Source organism: Dipodomys ordii, unplaced genomic scaffold, assembly GCF_000151885.1.
Source record: "Dipodomys ordii isolate 6190 unplaced genomic scaffold, Dord_2.0 Scaffold82, whole genome shotgun sequence".
In the NCBI taxonomy this organism is placed as follows: Eukaryota; Metazoa; Chordata; class Mammalia; order Rodentia; family Heteromyidae; genus Dipodomys; species Dipodomys ordii.
This window is the reverse complement of record NW_012267298.1, coordinates 5236571-5258275: the sequence shown is the minus strand read 5'-3', so window position 1 is coordinate 5258275 and position 21705 is coordinate 5236571. Positions and strand designations below refer to the sequence as shown.

The 21705-nt window shown below is 48.8% G+C and overlaps 1 protein-coding gene across 1 annotated transcript; it reads left to right on the top strand.

Annotated features, from left to right (window-relative positions):
• Oc90 (otoconin 90) lies at positions 1–21705 on the top strand. The gene is made up of 12 exons (XM_013025129.1): positions 1–46; positions 4178–4243; positions 5391–5447; positions 7805–7979; positions 9988–10100; positions 11628–11756; positions 12100–12228; positions 13285–13449; positions 16512–16628; positions 17455–17626; positions 19968–20074; positions 21404–21705. The coding sequence occupies exons 1-12, from the start codon at positions 1–3 to the stop codon at positions 21703–21705; spliced, it is 1578 nt and encodes a 525-aa protein (XP_012880583.1).

The following is a 21705-nucleotide window of genomic DNA, read 5'->3' as shown; positions in this document are numbered from 1 at the left end:
ATGATTGTGCTCCTCCTTGTGCCCATGCTGCTGGTCGGCTATGCCGGTGAGTAACTTCTGTGACAGCATCTAATTCCACAACAAATCACTGCACTTGAATCCTGAGAGGGAGGGTCAAATTTCATCAGATTCGCTGATTAGTTCTGCGTCATTCCTCTGCCTAATGAGAGATGGAAATCTAACTGTTTGATAAGCTATAGGGTTAATCCAGCTCTTCGTTGTTGAGTATCCTGTGCAGTAAAGGAAGGGGGAAATGGGAGCAGAGTGGGAGAGCGATGGTCACAGACCTCCCTTCTCCTGACCATGTACTGTTCCCACTTTCACTACTGACTGGCTGATTTCTTTGGAGCACATCGGTCTTCCCACTGCACCTTTTCTTCTTGGAATATGTGTGCAATGTCAAGGGCAAACACCTTCATTCTCCTGCCAAAGTGAGTCCCACACCCCCAAACCCCAGGCACCCGAGCTCCCTGGCAGCCCAGGTGATAGTGTTAACTGCCTTTGAAGCCTGGCTGAGAACTTGAGGCTCTGTCTTCTTTTCTGTCCCTCCCTCCCTCCCTCCTTCTCCCTTCCTCCCTCCTTCCCCCTTCCTCCTTCTTCACTCCCTCCCTCCTTCCTCCCTCCTTCCTTACTCACTCCCTCCTTTCCTCCCTCCCTCCTTTCTTCCTTCCTTCCTTCCTTCCCTCCTTCCCTCCCTCCCTCCTTTTTTCTTTGCTTCCCTCCTTCCCACCTTCCCTCCCTCCCTCCCTCCCTCCTTCCTTCCTTCCTTCCTTCTTCACTCCCTCCATTCTTCCCTCCCACCCTCTTTCTTTCCTTCCTCACTCCCTCCCTTCTTCCCTCCCTCCCTTCTTCCTCCTTCCCTCCTTCCCACCTTCCTTCCGTCCCTTCTTCCCACGTTCCCTCCTTCCTTCCCTCCTTCCCTCCTTCCTTCCCTCCTTCCTTCCTTCCCTCCTTCCCACCTTCCCTCCTTCCCACCTTCCCATCTTCCTTCCTTCCTTCCTTCCTTCCTTCCTTCCTTCCTTCCTTCCTTCCTTCCTTCCTTCCTTCCTTTCCTCCTTCTTCTTTCTTTTTTTTTTGGGGGGGCAAGATAATGAGTACATTTCTTATCAAGCATTGTAGCCTCCTCCTTTGTTTCCCCTTCCCATCCCTTCCAATTCTCCCCCCGTCCCCCCCACCTCCTCCTTCTTTCTGATTGAAACATTTTTGTCATGATCTGGGCCCTAGTACCAGACCATCTCAGCCCTTACCAAGACTTTAACTCCACCTGATCAAATTCCAATTATAATTCTGGACAAAAATGTGAAAAGCTGAATTTTCGATTTCTTCAGCTTCCCATTTTGTGGTCAGACTGGGGCTGTCATTTTCTGCAGGCTTCAGGAGCTACACCAGAGGTGATTCTGTTCCCATGAGTGGACCATGATGTGATTGGTTTTATCAATATTTAAACCATCATGGCCACTCACTTCATATCATCTTCTTCAATCTGTAAAACCAGGGCAGCAGGCACAAACCCCAGGCCTTGGGTATAGCACAAGCAAGGGCAGGTGGCAAATGCTTGGTGTCTAGAAGGCCCAAAGAAGCCACTTAGCACAGCCAGGTGTCAAGTTCAAGGTCAGGTAGAGTGGGGCAGAGACTGCTAGAACCAATGGGGAAAGCCTGATATGTTACTCTGAGGACTGAGGCTGTTTTGTTGTTTGTAAACAGTAAGGACCGTCTGTACCTTGCAGCCTGGGGAAGCAATTCGGATAGGCAATGGGGTCAAAATGTGGCAGTGGCCCCAGCACAGTACAACCCTACCACCCTCTTGTGTGGAGTAGCAAGCCTACTGAGCCAAGTCAATTGAATTCTGCTGACTTTCATTGCTGCTTCAGACCACGATGGCACAAAGAGGATTCCAATAGACATATAGGCATGGCCAAGAGAGATAAAGGAATGCTCTAGAACTTTGTTCATCCTCTTTTTAATGGGTCTGAGAGTACATGCTAGCTTGGAGTAGTTTGGTTCACAGAGCAAAGGTCACATCCCAAGGAAGATAACAGAACATCAGGCTGTAGTAAGGCGCAGCGAAGAACAAGCGCTTGTCTTGGCTTTAGGCAGGATCACTGCGTAATGTCAAACACTCAAATCCGGTATCTTTGTTCCAACACAGGCCAGAGCAAACAAGCCAACCGTTTTCCGCTGGCCTGGGGCTTTCTCCACACCCACTATCCAGTCATACTTCCCGAATCCACTCATAGCTCCCACGTACCTCTAGGTCCCCATATTCTGTCCTTCCATTGACTAATCTATCTGAGACTTCCCTCTCCATCTCTACCCCTGGCCAGACTGTGTGCAGGCTCTAAATCAGTCCTCTGAGATAGGCCATTTAACATTCCAGCTGGCTTTTGTGTCACTGATGCAAGTGTGTGGTCAGGATGAAGGCAGGCAGAGCACAGAGGTGCTCTAGGGTATATCATCGTGCAGAGGCTGGGCTCCCCAGCCCTAGCTGGATGGTGGACACTTTAGCAAAATGAAAAAAAAATAGAAAAGGCTGGGCATAAAACTGGGCAGTGGTAGAGTACGTGGCTAGCAGGTGTAAGTCTTGGGATTCCATCCTCAGTGTGGGAGAGGATAGGAGGAGAGCTTCCACACAGCTGTCCAGGAGCTGTGTCCGTCGGGAGCCTTCATCCTGCACAGATCATTTGTCTTCAGCTGGTGGATCTGAGCTGGTTGTGCTAGTACCCATGAGCACATGCACACATACATGTGCACACTCACATGTGTGCAGACATGTCCACACATGTGAAACACATGCACACACATGCACACACATGCATACACATCCACTGGCATCTAGGGGACAGAGAGATGGGGGCGATGCTAGCTACCCATTGTACAAGCCAATTCCAAGCTCCAGTGTCCATCATGTGAGACGGACCAGCCAAGCAGGGCCAGGCTGGACATCCCCTGGCGCATCTCCCTGAGCAGAGGGCGCTGCCCAGGCCTCCATGAAGTCTGGCTCTTGTGGCTTCCAGATTGACAAGGTTCCCAAACACTGACAAACGGGCAGGCATGGCTGCAGCACTGTCAGCTTGATGGAAATGGACAAAACTCTTGTGACAGTTTCAGATGACCCGTGTGCTTTTTATCACTGCAGATACACCAGCATGGCTCCTTAGCGAATGTGTCAGTGGCTAAATGGTCACGTGGGAGATGGCGCGCTCCCATCTGTGTGTCACCATGGGCCCAGACATAGCTGTAGGCCCCATCATGATGAAGGCTGGCAGAGAGGGTGAATGCATTTCCAGCATGAACGTGGGAGTCCCCCGCCCCAAACTAGCACTACATGAGGAAGGTTCTAGAGTATCAGCTCCAAAGATGTTTGTTGCCCATGTTTGTTTCTAATGCTTGGGATGCAGTGGCTCACACCAATAATCCCAGCTCCTGGAGAGGGTGGGATTGGAAGGTTTGAGGTTCCAGGCCCATGGAAGCAGAAAAGTCCATGAGAGTCCTCCCGGATGGAAGAAGGTGGGGGTGGGGTGCTCACCTGCCATGTGGACTATGAGGAGAAGCATGAACTAGGTGGGTGGCAGACCGAGTAGGTACCTCGGCCAATAAGAAAGACTATCTCAAAGTAACCAGTGCAGAGAGGGGCTGGAAGCATGGCTTGGCAGTAGAATGCTTGCCTCAAAAGCACAAAACTCTGAGCTCCTACCACAATACCACACACAAAAATTAAAAGTGCCAGTTACTGAACTAGACTGGCTTGACCAGACCCAAATGAGTGCACACTCAGGGCTCAGGAGGGTTACTGGGCCTGCATCCAAGAATGGGTGATGCCATCCTCATTCCAAACTCCTTGGCACTGAGCCCCTGTCCTTTTACTACCAGGACTCTGGCTCAAGATACCATTAAACAAACAGAGTATTGGTAAGACCGTCAGCTTCATATGTGATGACAGCGTCAAATCCATCCTCGATTCCTGTATCCCCAGCCAGGATGCCTCTACCAAGGCCGGCCACTGTGAGACCCAAGAGAGACCCTGACACCCCTTTATCTTCTGAGCCCCACATAGATCCAGCACATTTTGGATCCTCGCTTGATTTGGGGGACATCTTTACTGTCTTTGGAAGCTTAGCTCAGCGAGGGGCGGTGGCGATGTGTGTGCTAACCCTGCTCTCTCCTTTCCATTTTGTAGGGGGCCATGCTCTGGACACCCCACATCTCCCACTGAAGTTGCCTCCAGGACTCTCCAAAAATATCAGTAAGGATGTGCTGAGCTTTCCTCAGAAGCAGGGTGGAAAGCCGTCTGGCATGCTAGCAGAAAGGAACCCTTCTTGGTAGAGAATGTCATCGCTATGGTGGTGACAGGAGAAATGATTCCAGTGAGACACAATCTCTATGCAGACGCCCCCTGTGGCTGAGCCACCAGTAATTTCTCTTTGAGACAGAGGTCAAGGAAAGGAGCAAATGGGTTGCTCCAGGAAAGGAGCAAATGGGTTGTTTGCACCCAAACTTCCCAGTAGGCCAAAAAGAAGGGGTGGGTGATGTACTTCATGCTTTGCTTATAGGAAAGGAGGTTTGATACTTGTGCCTTGCTGGATTATAAAGATCTTTCAGGTTCTTGTATGAACGTCACTGACGTCACTGACATGAGGCCTAGGAGACCAGCCGTTGATGGAGGTAATCCCTGAGCAGCGTTCACACCCATCATTTCAGAGAGGAGAGGAGAGGCAATCAAAAATTATTTGGCCATGAGCCGATACAAACAAAGTGAGGGGTCCACTCAGACCCAAATGGCAAATGACCTCTCTCCAGAGGGTGTGATGCTCATGACAAGTACAAATTTCACCTAAGTCTTTTTCAAGTAGGGTTTGGAGATTCATGGATGACTCCAGGACTTATCAGGACAAAGAGTGGGAGATACAGCTTGCCAACTGGCTGGGTCAGCCAGGTCTTTTCATCAAGAAAGGCCCTCACCCAATCTACAGAGCATGTAACAGTCCAGGAGATCTAGGGAGATTCCAGGGCAGTGGAACTCACACAGAAGAACCACACACCAGTTGTCTCAGAAGCCTCATTCTCTACCTGAGCCAGTACCTCTAATAGCAACCCATAGGTACAATATGTAGGATATCTAGAAAGGAATGGCAAGAATCCAAGATAATGACTTCTCTCTATGCATTTATAGTGAATAATTCCTCCAAGCCTAGACTTTGCCATCTAGAAGTCATTTTACCCCTGAGCAGCACTGCATTTCATCTTTATCAGGGTTGCATGTCTGTGGAAAGTTAGCCTAACGTCAGATTTATCTCTAGATAAAAGATTTTTCTTCCTTCACAACGGGAGGGATGAGAGAAATCAAGACTCTTAAGTGTGTTCTCTTTTCCTTTTCCCTTCCTTCCCTGTAGATATTACCATCTTCAATGGGGTGTTTAAAAATGTGGAAACTGTGGCTGAAATTTTTGGTAAGTTCAATGTGAAATTACTTTTATTCCTCAATTGTCAAAGATGGAATGTATGTAGAAAATCTGTGAACTTTGCTTCTGGGCGCCCTGGGCCCCCAAAGCTGGCTACCAACAGTTTAATTGGATTCCGTGCTGCTTGCTTCAGCTGAGTCGCTATGGGCTTTCATAATCGTTGTTTTTCTGGCTTTCGTTAATCTCACTGTTCTGACTACAAACTCAACAAGAAGGGAATGCTAACCCCATTTGATAGGTGAGAAAACTGAGTGTAAGGGAGTTAGGTGATGTGCCCAAGGCCACACAGCTAGCAGAGTCCAGAACTTACTCAGCTATAGCCCAGTCATTTTATTTCTCTTGCCCCAACTAGTAAATATACACAAAGCTGAAGAATTTCAAAAGTGGTCAAACATTCCACTCGTCAGTTCCATATCTTGCATGCAACTACTGGGGACCCATGATGGCTCTCCTCACAGTAGCCCAAAATAAGGTTACACCATGATTAGCCTGGACAAGAATCCTGGGAGCTGGGTTGGGAAGATGGCTCAGTGGTAGAGCGCTTGCCTTGCATGCCTGAGGCCCTGGGTTCGATTCCTCAGCACCACATAAGCAAAAAGAAAAAAGTCGGAAGTGGCGCTGTGGCTCAAGTGGTAGAGCGCTAGCCTTGAGCTGAAGAGCTGAGGGACAGCGCCCAGGCCCAGAGTTCAGGCCCCACGACTGGAACCCCCCCCCAAAAAAAAAAATCCTGGGAGCTGCCGTTGGTTGGAGCTGGGCAGGTTATCAGCTTCTAAGCACAGGTGCCTCTAAGGCTTTGAGTGAAGATTTACATCAACATACCCAAGCAGCCTTAGACAGGTATTTTTCCATCAACCATTGAACCATTTCTTGTATTTTCTGGGAAGGCTTTGTGGAAACAAAGCATGGAAGAGGAACACAGGATGGGTCAGGAAGCAACCTAGGTCATCAGCAGATCTGGTCCTGCCTCACAAGCTGCTTTTCAATCCATCTGAGTTCCCAGGTGCATTGTCAATCGGTATCAGAAAGCTGAAGGGAAGGGAAGGCCAGCATGAGATTTAGTCAAAAAGTGAATATTATTTCTTTGACAATTTTGGTGCATACTTTAGATCCCTTACCTTTGATGTCCTTACCCACGACACGGGGACAACAAAAGAGAGTATCTACCTGGCGGGATTTGTAGAAAATAATTACCCAATGTGTTGTGCCTTCTATGGATTGTATCAATGGGGTTTTAAAACTACTCTGGACAGCTTCAATACTGTCTCAAAAATTGTGTCTATTTCCCTCTCCTTGGCACACTGACTGATAATTTTATAGAGTCAGCGCCATCATTCAGGAAACTAACAGGGCTTCAAATCATAGACATTTTGTTTTCGCATGTAACGCATGGTCAGAAGGCTGCAGGATTTGTGCAATAGTTGACCTGGGTATGACCTGGGTATCACAGGCACAGCAGGTTTTCTGTATGTTCCTCTGTACCCTGAATACACTGGAGCTTTAACTTCAGGTTTGGGAGCTTTGTGATTACAATGTGATTGCTCTAGTCCTAGCCAGCACACTCTTATCCATATTCAAGGAAGGAAGAAGGTTGAGATGTAAATTATCTTCTTATGTGTCTTTATCTTGCATTACAAACAAGTATTTATTTTTACTTTTTCTTTTCTTTCTTTTTTTTGTGGTAGTACTGGTGTTTGAACTCTGAGCCTTGCTGAGCAGATGCTCTTGCCACTGAGCCATGCCTCCATCCTTTCTGCTGGGGGTTTTTGAGCTAGGGTCCCTCTTCCTGCCTGGGTGCACACCTGGGTGTGATCTGCCTACATGAGGCTTCCCATTGTACTTAGGATAATGGACATGCACTGACAGACCCTGCTCGCTATGTTGAGATGAAGTTTTAAAAACTTTCAGGCTCAGGATCGCTTCAAACCTCAGGCTTCCCGAGCTCGGCTTTCTGAGTAGCTAGATTATAGGCATGCGTTGGGATTGGTACCCAGCTCAGGAGCCGTCAGCGGACTTCTTCTCAGGCCTTTCTTGGCTAGGTTTGGGTCAGTCACTGAAAGTCTGGCTTTGCCATGACCAGCGAGATTGACCAGGAAGCATCCCCAGAAATATAGGGGGGAGACACCCCTTCTTCCTACACGTGACCAGCATCTTAGTAAGGAAGTAGAAGCAAAGTGGGTCAGCAGTAACCATGGCTTATAAACCCCATTCTCTTCAACTGTCTCAGATCCACAGTAGGTTCTTATTGAATGACACACGATCTAGCCAAGAGGTGAGAAGTGCAGGGCCTGGGGCTCTGTCCTCCATTGGGCTTTCCTGGCCCACACTTGCCTGCTCTCTGCCTGCAGACTGCCTGGGCTCCCACTTCACCTGGCTGCAGGCTGTGTTCACCAACTTCCCTCTGCTGCTCCAATTCGTGAATGGGCTGCGGTGCGTGGCGGACCTCTGTCCTCGAGACTTGGAGGACTACGGCTGTGCCTGCCGATTTGAGATGGAAGGGCTGCCACTCGATGAGTCTGACAGGTGAGTGAACCTATGGTGGGCACAAATACTGCAAGCGCCCTGGACCAGAGACTCAGGAGGGCTCTCCCTCTCTCGGCTACTGGCAGGAGGCTTCGCTTCCTCCTCTCTGCGTTGCAGTGTCAGCTAGGATCCGCACTTCTACAGGCAGTTCTGCAGAGCCTATGTTATGACGGATGTACAAAAGTGCCCTGCAGACTTTTCCCACCTGCCTCAGAATCCCTGGGTACTATGTAACTCGGGATGCCTTTTGATGGAGTCCAGAGCCCTCCATGTTCAACAAGCTCCCCAAAGAACTCAGGTGCCTAATAAAGCTTTTGAATTTTGTGTATGTGGAGCAGTTCTGGCCACCAGAATAAAGGCAACTATAAAATACCAATGTATGGGAGTCCTGGGCTGAAGAGAGACAGAGACTGCCCCCCTACCTTTGAAGAGGTGAGTTCTGAGTGGGAAATGGAAGGAAGCACAAGGCCAGGAAAGATGCACTCCAGCTCAACACGCAAGCAAGGCACCTGCCCGACATGATGGCAAAGCTGTCAATGAAATTTAAAACCTAAAAGCATGGAGTGTCAGCAAAGGCATGGCCACACACAGACGGGGAGAAGAAGGGTCAGTTGGGATTTTGGCCAGTTTGCAATGTTAGATGCTCTCTGCTAAAATGTTAAGGCGTATTACCTGGGACCCAGTAATTCTCATTTTCAACCTCTATTTGGCTTTGTGATCTTAATTTACTTGTGCTCCACTTTCTGTATCTCCAAAGCAGAGGTGATAGTAATGTCTACTTTCTCATATTACCTAGCATCAAATGAGAGAATTGCTTTGCCTCTGAAGTACGTGAGCAAGTGTATTAGAGATTGGTAGCCATGGTAACAGCAGAAACAAGGTTGTAGCTACAGTAGTAACACTACATGAGTAGCAGCAGCAGCAACCCAGAGTAGCCACACTAAGTAAAGTACTGGTAATGACAACTGTCACCACAGCCATGGTACCAGCAGTAACAAATAGGAAGTGGAAGTGGATCACAGCCCCACTGCACTGGAATTAGCCCTAGCTCCAAATCCAGTGTGATGGAATATGTGCTTTTCCTATGAAAGCCCTGCTCATGGACAATCCCCTCGACTGTCTCCATCCCTAGGCACCAAAGACAGTTGCATGCTACCTGAATTGAGCCATGATTCTGTGGTTGAGTTCAAAGGAATACTAATTTGAATTGAACCACAAATCTGTCCTGTCACCAAAATTAGAGGACAGTGTCTAAGTTTCCAATGGACCCAAATGACAATCTTCCATGTGAAGGACCGGAAGCAGACCCCACACCTTGAGTAGATGGCTGGAACTGGGATGGGAAGGGACTAGATCTTTCTGGATCTTTCTGCAGGGGATATGAGGCCAGGGCTATTTCTTTCAGGCCTTCCCTTAACACTTTAACTGTTTAATGCCAGGTAGACCTAATCCTTGTCAAAGAAATGTAGCAGAAATTCATCATTGTATCCTACAATGGTGATCAAAGTGTGATCAAAGCACCAGGGACTTCAAAGTGACAGAATGTTGGCCCACACCTATGTCCAGGAACTTTGAACAAACAGTTCAGTTGATGGGAGAGATTTCTGAAATCTTGGAGGATAGCTTATTTCCATCTTGAACCTACACACTCAGCTGCTCTACTATTTGTTGAGTGCCTATCATGTGGTAAGATTCAGAGAATTGGGCTTCTAGAAATTTCTAAGGAATGCTTAATTGGTAGGCAGTATGAAAAAACGTAGCTTTTTGAGTGTCTGCACCTGTCTGTACCGTAGTCCTTCTTTACAACATCCTCCACTGTCCTCCTATCTGTACTGCAAAGACCCACCTGACCTTCTAGAACTTTCCTTCATGATCAGTATCATTGTCACGGATGATCCAAGCTGTTGTGGCTGTGGCGCCATGCTGGACTGCCTGTTTTTCCTGCTCTAACCCTGATCCTGCCCATCCCTCCCTCCTGCGATTCCCCCTTCCCTCCCCACCCCCGCAGCTGCTGTTTCCAGCACCGCAGGTGCTATGAGGAGGCCGCAGAAATGGACTGTCTCCAGGACCCCGCCAAGCTCAGTGCAGAGGTCGATTGCATCAGCAAGAAGATCACATGTGGTGAGCATCTCCTGGCCTGGCTGCCTCAGGGCAGGGCCCAAGGGTGCCAGAGACTCAATCGTGGGTCAGCAGAAGGTTCTTGGGTCCGCCTACATCATCCCCACCGTTGGTGTCTGTCACTGGGAGCCTGTGGATCTGTGCCTTTCATGCAGTAGATGCTGCACAGGCACACATGCAAGAATGTTTTAAAGTAATGGGGTTGATCCAGTGTAAGTTAGATTGCCTGATCTATGATGCATACTGTAGCAAAGCTGGGCATTTGTGAAGGGCCAGAAATTTGCAACCTATACACTGTGTTACAATGGGGGCATTTAAAAGAAAAGCTCAAAATAGGGAAGAGAAAACCAACGGGAGAGAGATGCTTGGGAAACAAAGCAGTGCTTGTCCAATGGTTACCGCAGTGACTGAGAAGCCTGGAGGTAGAAATAGTGCAAGATGACTGTGGCTTACGTTGACTGTAAAAATCAGATTCGTAAGTCCTAAACCGTAGCTTTCTACTTGGAAGTTTACTTGGTGTGTCTGGGCAATCTTGGCAGAAGACGTTGCATAGGAGAAGGTGTGGAAGGAAGAGGGAGCACAGCAGGCTGAGAGTAATGGGGCAGAGCGAATCTCCAATGCACGCCTATTTTACACCAAGGTCTTTACACCGAGCAACTCTGAGCTTCCTTCCTAACAACCCTGCGTGGCAGGACCCATGTTTACAGTTTTCAGGCCAGGGAAGGGAAAGTCAAAGAAATTAAATACCTCCCCGGAGTGGCAGAGCCCTTCAGGATTGCGACCTCAGTTAGGGAACCAGCCTTGCTGGAGCAGCGGGGAAAGACAGAGAAGTACCCAAGGATGGGAGGTACCCAGTGATCACAGGAAACAAAACCACTGTTCACTCCACACAGGCATGCTGCCTGTCTACACCAGCTCCAGTCACCACCACATGGAACCTGCTGACCTCGATGCACTGTCCTCAGCATGGTCAGAGGCTGAAAATACCCAGCAAGTGATATGTCAGATGATGAGGAGAGCTGTGGAGGAAAGCAAGCGAGGGGAGGCTCAGGGAGGGCTGCCTAGGTTTAAAGAGGAAGGGGGGGTGATTGTGTGACATTTTCCAGGCTACCCTGAAACGTTATTGAAGGGCTCTGAATGAATGAAGACATGCTTTGAAGCCAGGTGCCTGTGGTTCATGCCTGTCATCTTAGCTACTCAGGAGGCTGAGGTCCATCGGAGATCCACACACTCCAGGCAGGAGTCACTGGTGGCTTGGCCTGGAGTGGTAGCGTGGGGTGCAGAGACGTGGCCAGTGCCTAATGCAGTTGAACATCATGCCAGCAGGTGTTTCTGGGTGGGTTGGGTGTGCGATGAGAGACAGAGCAGGTGGGTCCCGAGGCTGGGTCCACCGAGCAGAAGAGGAAACAGTGACCTGCATAGGAGAGAAAAGACCCAAGGAGCAGGCCAAGAGTTCCACCTTGGAGCCCGCGTTAGCCCTTGGGATTCCAGATGAGCGCGGTGACCCCTGCACTGGCCTTCTCTGTCCAGAATCCAGGGACCCTTGTGAGCAGCAGCTGTGTGCCTGCGACAAGGCGGCCATTGAGTGCTTGGCTCGCTCTGGCATCAACTCTTCCCTCAATCTTCTGGACATCTCCTCGTGCCTAGTGCAGACGCCAGGTAGGGAGAGCTTGGCCTGCATTCCCTTGGGGTGGTGATCTGGGAGGGATCTGGCTTAGGGCCCACAGTGGCTGGGTGTCTAAACATGTCAAGAGCCATCCCTTCAAATATCCTCGACTGTGCTGCCCACTTCCCAACGTGTTCTCCCTTCCAGAGGTGACCAGCAGGAGCGGGCTGACCACACTGGTGCCTGCAGGTAAGGCCCCAGGTAGGTGGCTTCCAACAGGGCCCACGAAGGCCATGCTGAGCAGCCCGTGCCCCAGGAGTGAGGGAGACAGGGCATCCTCAGACGGGACAGGCAGGCTTCCCTGGCAACTCCCTTCTTGGCCCCTTCCTCCCTCAGCTCAGCAATTCCCAGCCATGGTTTTGACGCCATTGGTTGATCTGGCCACCATTGCTAGTGGGACCTCTCTTTCTCCAGAGGTTCCTGCAAAGCCCACGGACATCAGCCTGGCGGTCATTTCAGGAGAAGGTAAGCACAAGGTTCCGTATGTCAATTGCAGGTCCAGGAATGGGATCTCGGGGGTTTTAGGATTCTTTCTTCCTGGAAGGGAAAGTGGCCTGGGATGCAAAGGAAATCAGCTTCCTCCAGGAACCTGAAGGAGCTCAGCAGAAGGCAGATGCACATCCACGATCACCCTCATAGCTAGAAACACTCACTCCTGGGACTTGGGCAGGACACCAAGGGCCCATTGTCAGCAAGAGGACGCTTGGTTTGTGAGGTCACAAAACAGACTCCTGAGTGCAGGTTGGGGGAGGTCTGTGAGAAGAAGACACAGGGTTTGTCCTTGTGTGCAACACCAGGCGATAACACAGATTTCGGAACCAGGTAGATTTGGGCCTTGGCTTTCCCAAGTCACTGTGTGACTTCTGAAGGGATTTGACCTCTGTAAACTTCAGTTTCATCATCTGTATAAGCCACGGATTGCCCACCTTCTACTGTGGGTCAGGCGGCTCTGCCTGGGGTTATCTGTGAGTACAGCACAAGGGTAGCCACTGGTAACAGCAAAGCAGTGGGTGTGGCTGTAGGCCAGGAAAGTATTGTGTAAGGGCCCTTAGTTTACTAACTCCTGAAAAGCCATGATTCCTCCAGCTCGAGGGTGGCCTAAGGAGTAAATGAGAGCTTCAGATGAATGAGGATTTAACAAAAGCCCAGGAAAGTGTGGGCTGGCATCTTCCAGGAAGTCTGGAGTGGCTGCAATACTACTACTAATAATAATAATCATAATCATAATACTTCCCACAAGTCTCACGGAACAGTAGACAACTTGTTTAGAATACAGAATCTCATTTAGTGTTCATACAACCCTCCACAATAAAGACTACAACTGTATTTGAAGACAGAATTGAGACGCAGAGATGGGGCAGCTGAGGGGCAGGCTGGGGTTGCCGGACCCCATGCTGCCTCCTTGCTTCTGACCAAACACCCGCTGCCGCTGGCAGCCCACAGGATCTGTCCGGCCCACGAGGGAAATGACAGCTCTTTACTTCCAAAGATGGTGCTTGTTGGTCTTTCTGCCTGATGTAGGTCAGGTGCCTCCCTCATCTGCCCTGATTGGTGTGGTGGAACTGCTGGAGCACTATGGGTGGTTAGGCTTGGGCCCCTCACAGGTTTGTCATGAAGCCGGTTGGTTTATTTTCACAGTCACTGGTGACACCAGAGCTGACAGACGGACCACGCTCTCCAGGACAAGTAAGCAGCAGGACTCCAGAAATGCCACTTGTCTGTCACTAGTGTCCACTTGTACATAAAACTCAAGGAAATATCATTACACCCCATTCACAGAACACACAGGCACTGAGGCCCAGGGAGTGGCAAGTGCTAAGTTACTGGACACGTCATTTGTGGCCTGCATGGAGTAGAAGTCCGGAATTCAGGCTGTAAAACTGTTGTTTTGTTTGTTCTTGTTTTTACCCCGTACAATAGTGACTTACACGCTTCTCTACAGTTATCTAGGACAAAATTTCACCAGTACAATTTGATAGTTACAAAGGATGGATAAGTAAGCAGGTTCCTTGCTTAATAATAGTACTATGGTGCATGACTGTAATCCTAGCAACTCAGGACACTGAGATCTGAGGATCATGGTTCAACACCAGCTGGGGCAAGAAAGCCTGTGAGATTCTTCCCTCTAATTAACCACCAAAAAGTCTGAAGTGAAGTTGTAGCTCAGATGGTAGAGAACTAACTTTGAGAAAAAAAATCTCAGGAACAGTGTCTAGACCCTGAGTTCAAGTTCCAGTACTAGCACATGCGCGTGTGCGTGCATGCATGTGTGCACACACACACACACACACGCACACACACACACACACACACGCTACTGTGGAGGGCATCCAATGGGCTGACTTGATCTGAAGCTCTTCATGTACATTCTGAGCATGTCATTGCTGTGTCACCCTGTGAAGGAGAGGCTTTTGTCACTCACCGGGGTGACCTGACTTAGTGGTCCATGTTCTGAGTTGGTACATATTGTGTGAAGATCATGTTTGCTGTTAGAATGGTCCAGTCCTTCCCTCCCTCCCCACATGGTCATCTGTGCTTGTACCAGTGACCTTCCAAGCTAGATCATCACACACTACCATCAGGCCCTGATTTGTGAATATATTAAATAGAAGGCAGTTCCCCCCTTGCCACAGGATTCTTTAATCATCATCTCTAGCTCCTTGTGATTCAACCAGAAGCACAAGTTTGCTCTGGCTTAGTGTTTAAGAGTGCCAGCTTCAGCTGAGAGGTCTAGGTTTAAATCTTGTCACTGCATAGCTCTGTTGTAGACCTTGAGTTAGGGACTCCATCTCATCTTTCAATGAGGGCGAGCAGGTACTGCAAACCCATGGGATTGTTACTGAATTAAAACAGGAGTCTTGTCATGCTATGTGGCGGGAGGTCAGAGCTTGATAACAGCTCAAAATTCCCAGAACTGGGGCTCAGTCACCTTCCTGGGTCACCTAGCAGCACCCCAGTCTACTTACCTCTGTACGGTATGCCACTCATTGTTGCTGTGGTTTCTGTTCTTCCTCCAATTTCTGGAGAAGGAATAGTCCTCAAACCAAGTTAACTATAAGGTATATTAAATAAGTAGATTTCACTGGGTAGACGATGAAAAGAATACCATGTAGTATCCAGGCAAAAAGAAAAGAAGTTTATTTACTGAACTGCTGCCCCCACTGTGCCTGGTGGAGAGGCATGGCTGAAAGGAGGTGACCCACCCCTGGGCCAGGCCTTATCTAGGCAGGGATGGGAAGAGGGGGGGTGTCCACACTGGATCCAGATGTGACCTCAGGGCCTGGAACCAGGGGCGGCCCAGGATGTGACCTAGCAGGAGGGGGAGGTGACTGCTTCCAGGGTTACCAGTTACCTAGGTAACACAGATACCGGGTGGAAACGTAGCCAAGAGATAGGAAGGTGTCTGCACCAGGCCTGAATGGCCTCTATCTCCACAATGACACCAGAGATCTCATGTACAACAAGCAGAGGGAATAGCCGAAGCATAGCAGAAGTAATCTGGAGGCTATGATGCTAATGGCTGGAGCTGGTACTTAACCTTGTCTCCCTTCTCTTGGGGGCAGAGCTAGGCCAAGATCCAGAAGCTGACACGGCTAGGCCCACACTCCCAACAGGTAAGGGCCCTTGCCTCCTCCTGCCTTTTTATACATCACGGTCTTCCATACACTTATGAATCAGTGCATTCCAAATGAGCCTATGGGCCAAACCTGGAGTGGAAGAAGCCACTGAAGCCTATTCACTTATCACATGACCCCTCCCTAGAAAGCATCAAATGGCATCAGGACGTAGACAGATACATTAGCTGGAAGAAATAGAAAGGTCTAGTAAGAGATGCACCTAGCAAAATATAGAAAACTGTATCCTTTCCCATTTCAATAAGTTGCCATCCCATAAGTATAAACACTGTTTTTTCCCCATCCCTTCCCATCTCCCCACCACCACCACAAACACTGTTGAAACAGTATTTGAGGATACTTTTTGTGATGTCCTCCCTCCAAGCTTCTCTATGAACATAAATAAAAGGAACTTAAGATCATGTGATAAACCTAGCTTTGCAGTATGAACTGTGTCATGAGTACCATGTGATGCTATTTCCCTGAACTTATTATTATTTTGGTAACCTGAGTTTGTGGTAGCTGTAGAACAATTTCATATCTGGAAACATAACCATTTCTAACATTTCATTATAAATGGTACAAATATGCTTTCTTTAATCTCCCGCATCTCTGACTAATCTTTTAAGATAAAGTGTAGAATTACTGGGGAAAAGGAGTAACCAGGACCCTTGCAGACTTTGGGATGGACCATGCATTTAACTCTGAACAGCCCAAGAAGCTGGCATATTTGAATGAGAAAATAAGTTAAGGAGGACTTTTGCTTGTGTACCACAAGGCTTCACACTCTGTCCATTATTCCCTTCACCGCTTCACTATGATGCTTAGCACATACCAAGGGTGCAGGCATGAACACTGCAAGATCACAGGCCTGAGCAGCTGCCCTGGTTCTCATCGATGAGCCATCTAGGTGGTCTAGCACAGGCTCCTGGCAGGGATAAGGCTGCCATAGAAATATCATAGCTATCCTTACAGAGTTCATGAATCTCCGAACACTTACCACAATGTCAGCCAGCATCACTTTTCCCAGTGCTTCCATGTTCTAAGAGAACTGTCTCCACTTGACCTTGATCACATCTGCCAGTCTCTCCCTGAGCCCTCTCTGAACCTGAACCATCACGTTTTCATTGTCAGGATCTGCAGAGATTATTGCTACAGCTAAACATATCACCCTTGTCCCAACTGGCGTAAAATCTTCAGGGCTGGTGGTGTCATCCACTGACAGTGGTCCTGAGGAGGCAACTAGGAAAGGTAAGCGGGAGTCAGCAGAGGACTATGTGTCCTCACCACTGTTCAGGTCCTTTAGTTATATGTTAGCCAAGCACCGTGGCCACCTTATCTGATGGTGGCCCTCTCGTGGTGCTGTGACTACAAAACATCATCCCCTTTACTAGATGAGCATAGTAACACGTAAGGTCACGTGACCTGCCCAGCTATCTGCAGCTGTTCCAGGAGACGGCCCTCTCTCCATTCTGCTCCTCCCGTAGGAGGGGCTTGGCACCACACCACACTGTGGTTTCCCGGAAAAATGATGCATTTGGGTTTTGGTCCCTTTTTCCCTGGTCTCTCCTCTCTCTGATGCAGCTGAGAGAAGCCACAATAGCTGGACCTGGAGGAAGACTGTGTTAATATCTGGGCAAGCCCTCCATATCAGTCAGTGGGGTGGACAGAGTTGAAGTTGAAAGTTATAGGCAGAGGGGGAGGGGGAGGAGAGAACAAAATGTGGGTGGGGGGAGATAGAAGCCACAAAAACCAAGGGGCCTAAGAGGCACGCCCACCCCGGTGCTGAGCTCCTGGGGCCTGGAAGGTAAGCCCCAAATTCTGGGTTTCTCTCGGTGGTACAATGTGGTAGCCTCAATGTGGTAGCATCGTTGCTCCTGCAAGTCCTCATCGTAGGGCACAGAGACCCTCAGATTGCATGCATCCTAAAGAGAGGGCTAACCACCACCCAAGTCCCACAGCGGGAAAAACATATGGGAAGAGAGACAGAGGACTTGGGGTTTTGTCTGTCCAGCCTGGGGCACTGCCCTCCTCCCTCAGGCATGCCTGGCCTCCCTGAATCTCTGTTTCTCATCAGCCTGTGACAGGCTCAGCTTCCTGCACACAGGGGGCGAGGACAGCAGGGAGGCCATGCAGCAGCTTGGAGAGATGCTCTTTTGTCTGACGTCCCGCTGCCCAGAGGAATTCGAGTCCTATGGCTGTTACTGTGGGCACGCAGGAAGAGGAGAGCCCAGGGACACCCTGGACAGGTACGGATGGGAAGAGGGTGACCCAGGTGTGGTGCAGGTGCTGCCCGAATTCAGGAGGTAAGAGCCATCACTTTACGTTTCCCAGAGCTAGCTCAGCGCACTCGCTCTTACTCAGGGCAGCTCCATGGTGTGATGGGCTATTTCCCCATGAGAATCTGAGGCTCAGAGGCCAACCAGCTAGGAAAGGGCCAAGCCCGCATAAGCCAAATCTAGGGACCTTCAACCACAATCACAAGGATTTCCTGGCTGACCCAGGAGGGTTCATCTGCCAGCACTCTTCAGACAACCCCAAACTGACCTCATCTCCAATATGGAGAACTGGGGTCTCCACATGTTTCATCCCAAGAAAGCAATATTGGAATTAGCTTCTCATCAATTTCAAATGCTAAAACTTCTATCCACCATGCTGATCTCATACATTCATTATTTATTCATGTATACACACAATTCATGCCATGTTCTTGTGGTTTTCCTGTGCGCCAGGCACTATGCTAGGTGATGAGAATACAAAAATTGTAGCTAAATAAAGCAGGAAAAAGCTCCCATGCCCAACAGAAACTTGCATAGAGGAGATGTACAAGGAAGCAAAAAGAACACAGAATTTATGTAGTAAAAAGAAGACACTATGGGAAATTCAAGCTGCGTGTCACGAATATTTTGAAAGTAGAGATAGTAAGGCATAAAGACTAATTTCATTTGGGGGTTGTCTGTGGCTAATGGAGAAATCTGCATTCCAAAGTCAGACACCTTTTTTTGGGTGTGTGGTTGATATAGCTAAAGCAACAACGAAATAAATTGGAAATACACCAGAACAAAGCTAATCACAGTTCATGCAAAGGACAGGATAATGGTGGAACATGAAACCTTTCAAGAGCAGGACACACCGTGTCTGAAGGGATGGACTACTTGATTATTCACCCATCTTCATGCTCAGCTCCAGTACTTCCTACTCAGTCTTGCTGGCCTTGTTACCCAACATGAACAGACTTACTGAGGGGAACCAGAGCAAACCTTCAAAATGTACCTCTCCCACCATCTGAATGATATTTAGACTGTAGCAAAGTACAAGCCACATTATGGACGCATACACATGTTCACATTAGATTCTCTAGCATACCTTCCATTCTACAAGATGGAGAACACAAAAATAGTGTCCAGATTCCTGGGTCCCTAACACACAATGTGCTTAAAAAGAGGGAGGGGGACCTTCCCACCAGCAGCCTGTGTTGTGGTGAGTGACCACAATTCATCCACGTATGACGGCTTCCTGACATAGGAAGACTGCAAACTTGAATGCCATGAGAAGGCCTTTGGAGCAGTTAGTCAAAACTGGTTCTCTCATGATGTCTTTTCAAAACCATGTATTCTGTTCACTAGGAGCAAAATGAATGATGTACAAGAGTCTATGACTTCTGATCCATACTGACTTTAGATTATGACTATTACATTAACTGTCCACTTTGTCAAAAGCACATACCAGACAAACAGCCCAATGTGCAGGCACTGAGCTGCATCCCCTGGGTAACGTGGGCATCTGAGGTGGGGTGCTTCCCATGTCTGTAATGCTGACACATGAATGAGCACAAGGTAGGTCGACTTCAAGGCTGTGACTCACTCTTGCTTGGGCTGTGGTCTCTAAGATGTAATGACTGCTACGAAAGGGTAGGGGGCAGGTGAAGGAGGAAAGATTTGGGGAGTCATTTCAGTTTCCTGTTGTCTGGAGCCATCACAAGTCTCTGCAGAATGCCTTATGGATGGGTGTGAGGGGACAGTGGAGACACCACAAGACAGTGTGGGCAGGTGGACAGGGTAAAACGAAGACACAGATCCATCCCTGAGCGCTTACTGAAGTTCTGCTCAATGATGGGCCCTGTTCTAGATGCATTTCCTGATGGCTATTTTGCTTTTAGGCTAAGCATTGGGTGGGAGGTGGTTGTATCCCCTGTGGGCATGGACTTAAACTCTACTATGTGTAAGGTTGTTGGAGTGGGTCACTGCTACCCAAAGTCAACCTTTGTGTAAGAAAAAATGGTGACTGAAGACTTCATCTTTCCATCTGTTGGAAGACTGCTATAATAAATAAAGTCACCCGTACTTGCCATCAACCAAGTTATAATAAACATAAGAAAATACTTAAGGTCAAGGTATGTACAATGTGGCTGTTGCTACCCTGCATGTGGCCTCTCAGTGAAGTAACACCTACAACAGCTTCTGCGAGAGTCAGGTTAGGACATACCGGCTTCGCTCATCTCACAAGATGTAGAGAGCAAGGCAGCCTCCCTTCAGGAGAGACCTCAGCCAGTACGGAGCTCTGGGCAGTAAAGCGTTTCTTTGGTTTTAGGTGCTGTTTGTCCCATCGCTGCTGCCTAGAGCAGATGAGGAGGCTGGGCTGCCTACGCGAGAGGCATCCTGGATTGGAGACGATGTGTGTGGACCACAGACCCAAGTGTAAGTGCTGTCATCCACGGATCTCAAGACCCCCAGGTCAGCCTTCTGGCTATGGCCGCTTCTCCAAGTGTATCTCCATCTGTAACATGGTCTCCTCCTCTCCTCTTCCACTTTGAGATGCACATCATTATGCCTGTTCCACCGATGAAGAGGCTCAAGTTCAAAAGCTTGAGTCAGTTGCCTTAAGAGATGAAGCTAGTTAAGAGCATCAGGAGTGGTTTCCTAGCCCATGCTTCCTGCATGCATGCTATATGCTGGGCTAAGCTCTCAATAGCTATCAAAGGTTCACCCTGTGGGGCTGGGAAAGTGGCTCAGTGGTAGAGTGCTTGCCTTGCATGCATGAGGCCCTGGGTTCGATTCCTCAGCACCACATAAGCAGAAAAAGCCAGAAGTGGCACTGTGGCTCAAGTGGTAGAGTGCTAGCCTTGAGCTGAAGAGGTGAGGGACAGCACCCAGGCCCAGAGTTCAGGCCCCATGACTGGATCAAAAAAAAAAAAAAAAAACCCAGTTCACCCCATCAATTCCAGGCGGGCAGTCCTGTTCCTTCCCACATACAGCGGAGTTGCCAAGGGCCCCGCATACACAGGCAGAAGGGAGTCGTAGGATCATCACTTACCCAGTGGGGTTCAAAGCATTATCTTCTAAGCAGTCCTTGCTGTTAATGAGATATTCTAAGGCATCCAATAGGGAGGGAGGGAATCTTCTGATGAAGGGAAACGGAGGTCCTTTGTGGCTGTTCAAGGCCCCCAGCAGAGACAGTCTGCAAACTAGTTACATCTGTATGTGTACGTTTTCCAAACTTTCAGGCACATGGCCACGATGCATTTCCCTTGTGCTTTGCAGCTTAAAAAGAAATGTTGAGAATTTCATAAGAATCCTAAGAGGGGGTTGGTCTCATCTTCATTTTTGTCTGAGGAAACCCTGGTCATGTTCTTCTTCTTCCTTCCTGCCATTACACTTCCTCCATATGCTGCATGGTCCCATCTGTCATCTTGCCTTGCATGGTCATTTATGGCTGTGTGCTCACCTGTCACTCACCCATTCATTCATCCACTCACCATTTTTCATTTACCCACTCTTATTCATTCATTGATGCATTCAATAATCTACTCACTCAAAATATCTACTTATCCAAACAAAAACAAAAACTAACATCAAGAACAGAAAAGTAATGCTAGTAGTGTTTCCTCAGTGTATCCAAATACTAGAGAAAGCCAATTTACAGGAGGAACTGTTCATTTTGGGCTCCTCGATTCAGACTTGAGTCCACAGTCACGAACAGGCAAATGCCACCCTCTCTGACACTGCACCCTGCTCTTATCTGTCAAGGTGTAGGACAGAGCCTCTGTGAGAAGCTGCTTTGTGCCTGTGACCAGACAGCTGCTGAGTGCATGGCCTCGGCCTCCTTTAATCAAAGCCTCAAATCACCAGGCAGACAAGAGTGCCAGGGCGCCCAGATGGCATGTGAGGATGGATTGACACTGGGAGGGCACTCAGCCTCGTCTACGGGCTCCAGCTCTGAGGAGAACAGCGAAGAGGCTCCACCCCACACAGGGGGCCTTAGAAGAAGCAGAAGGTTTCTGGGGAAGATGCTTGGTCCCCTGGAATCCAGGCTACTCACTGGGAGATAG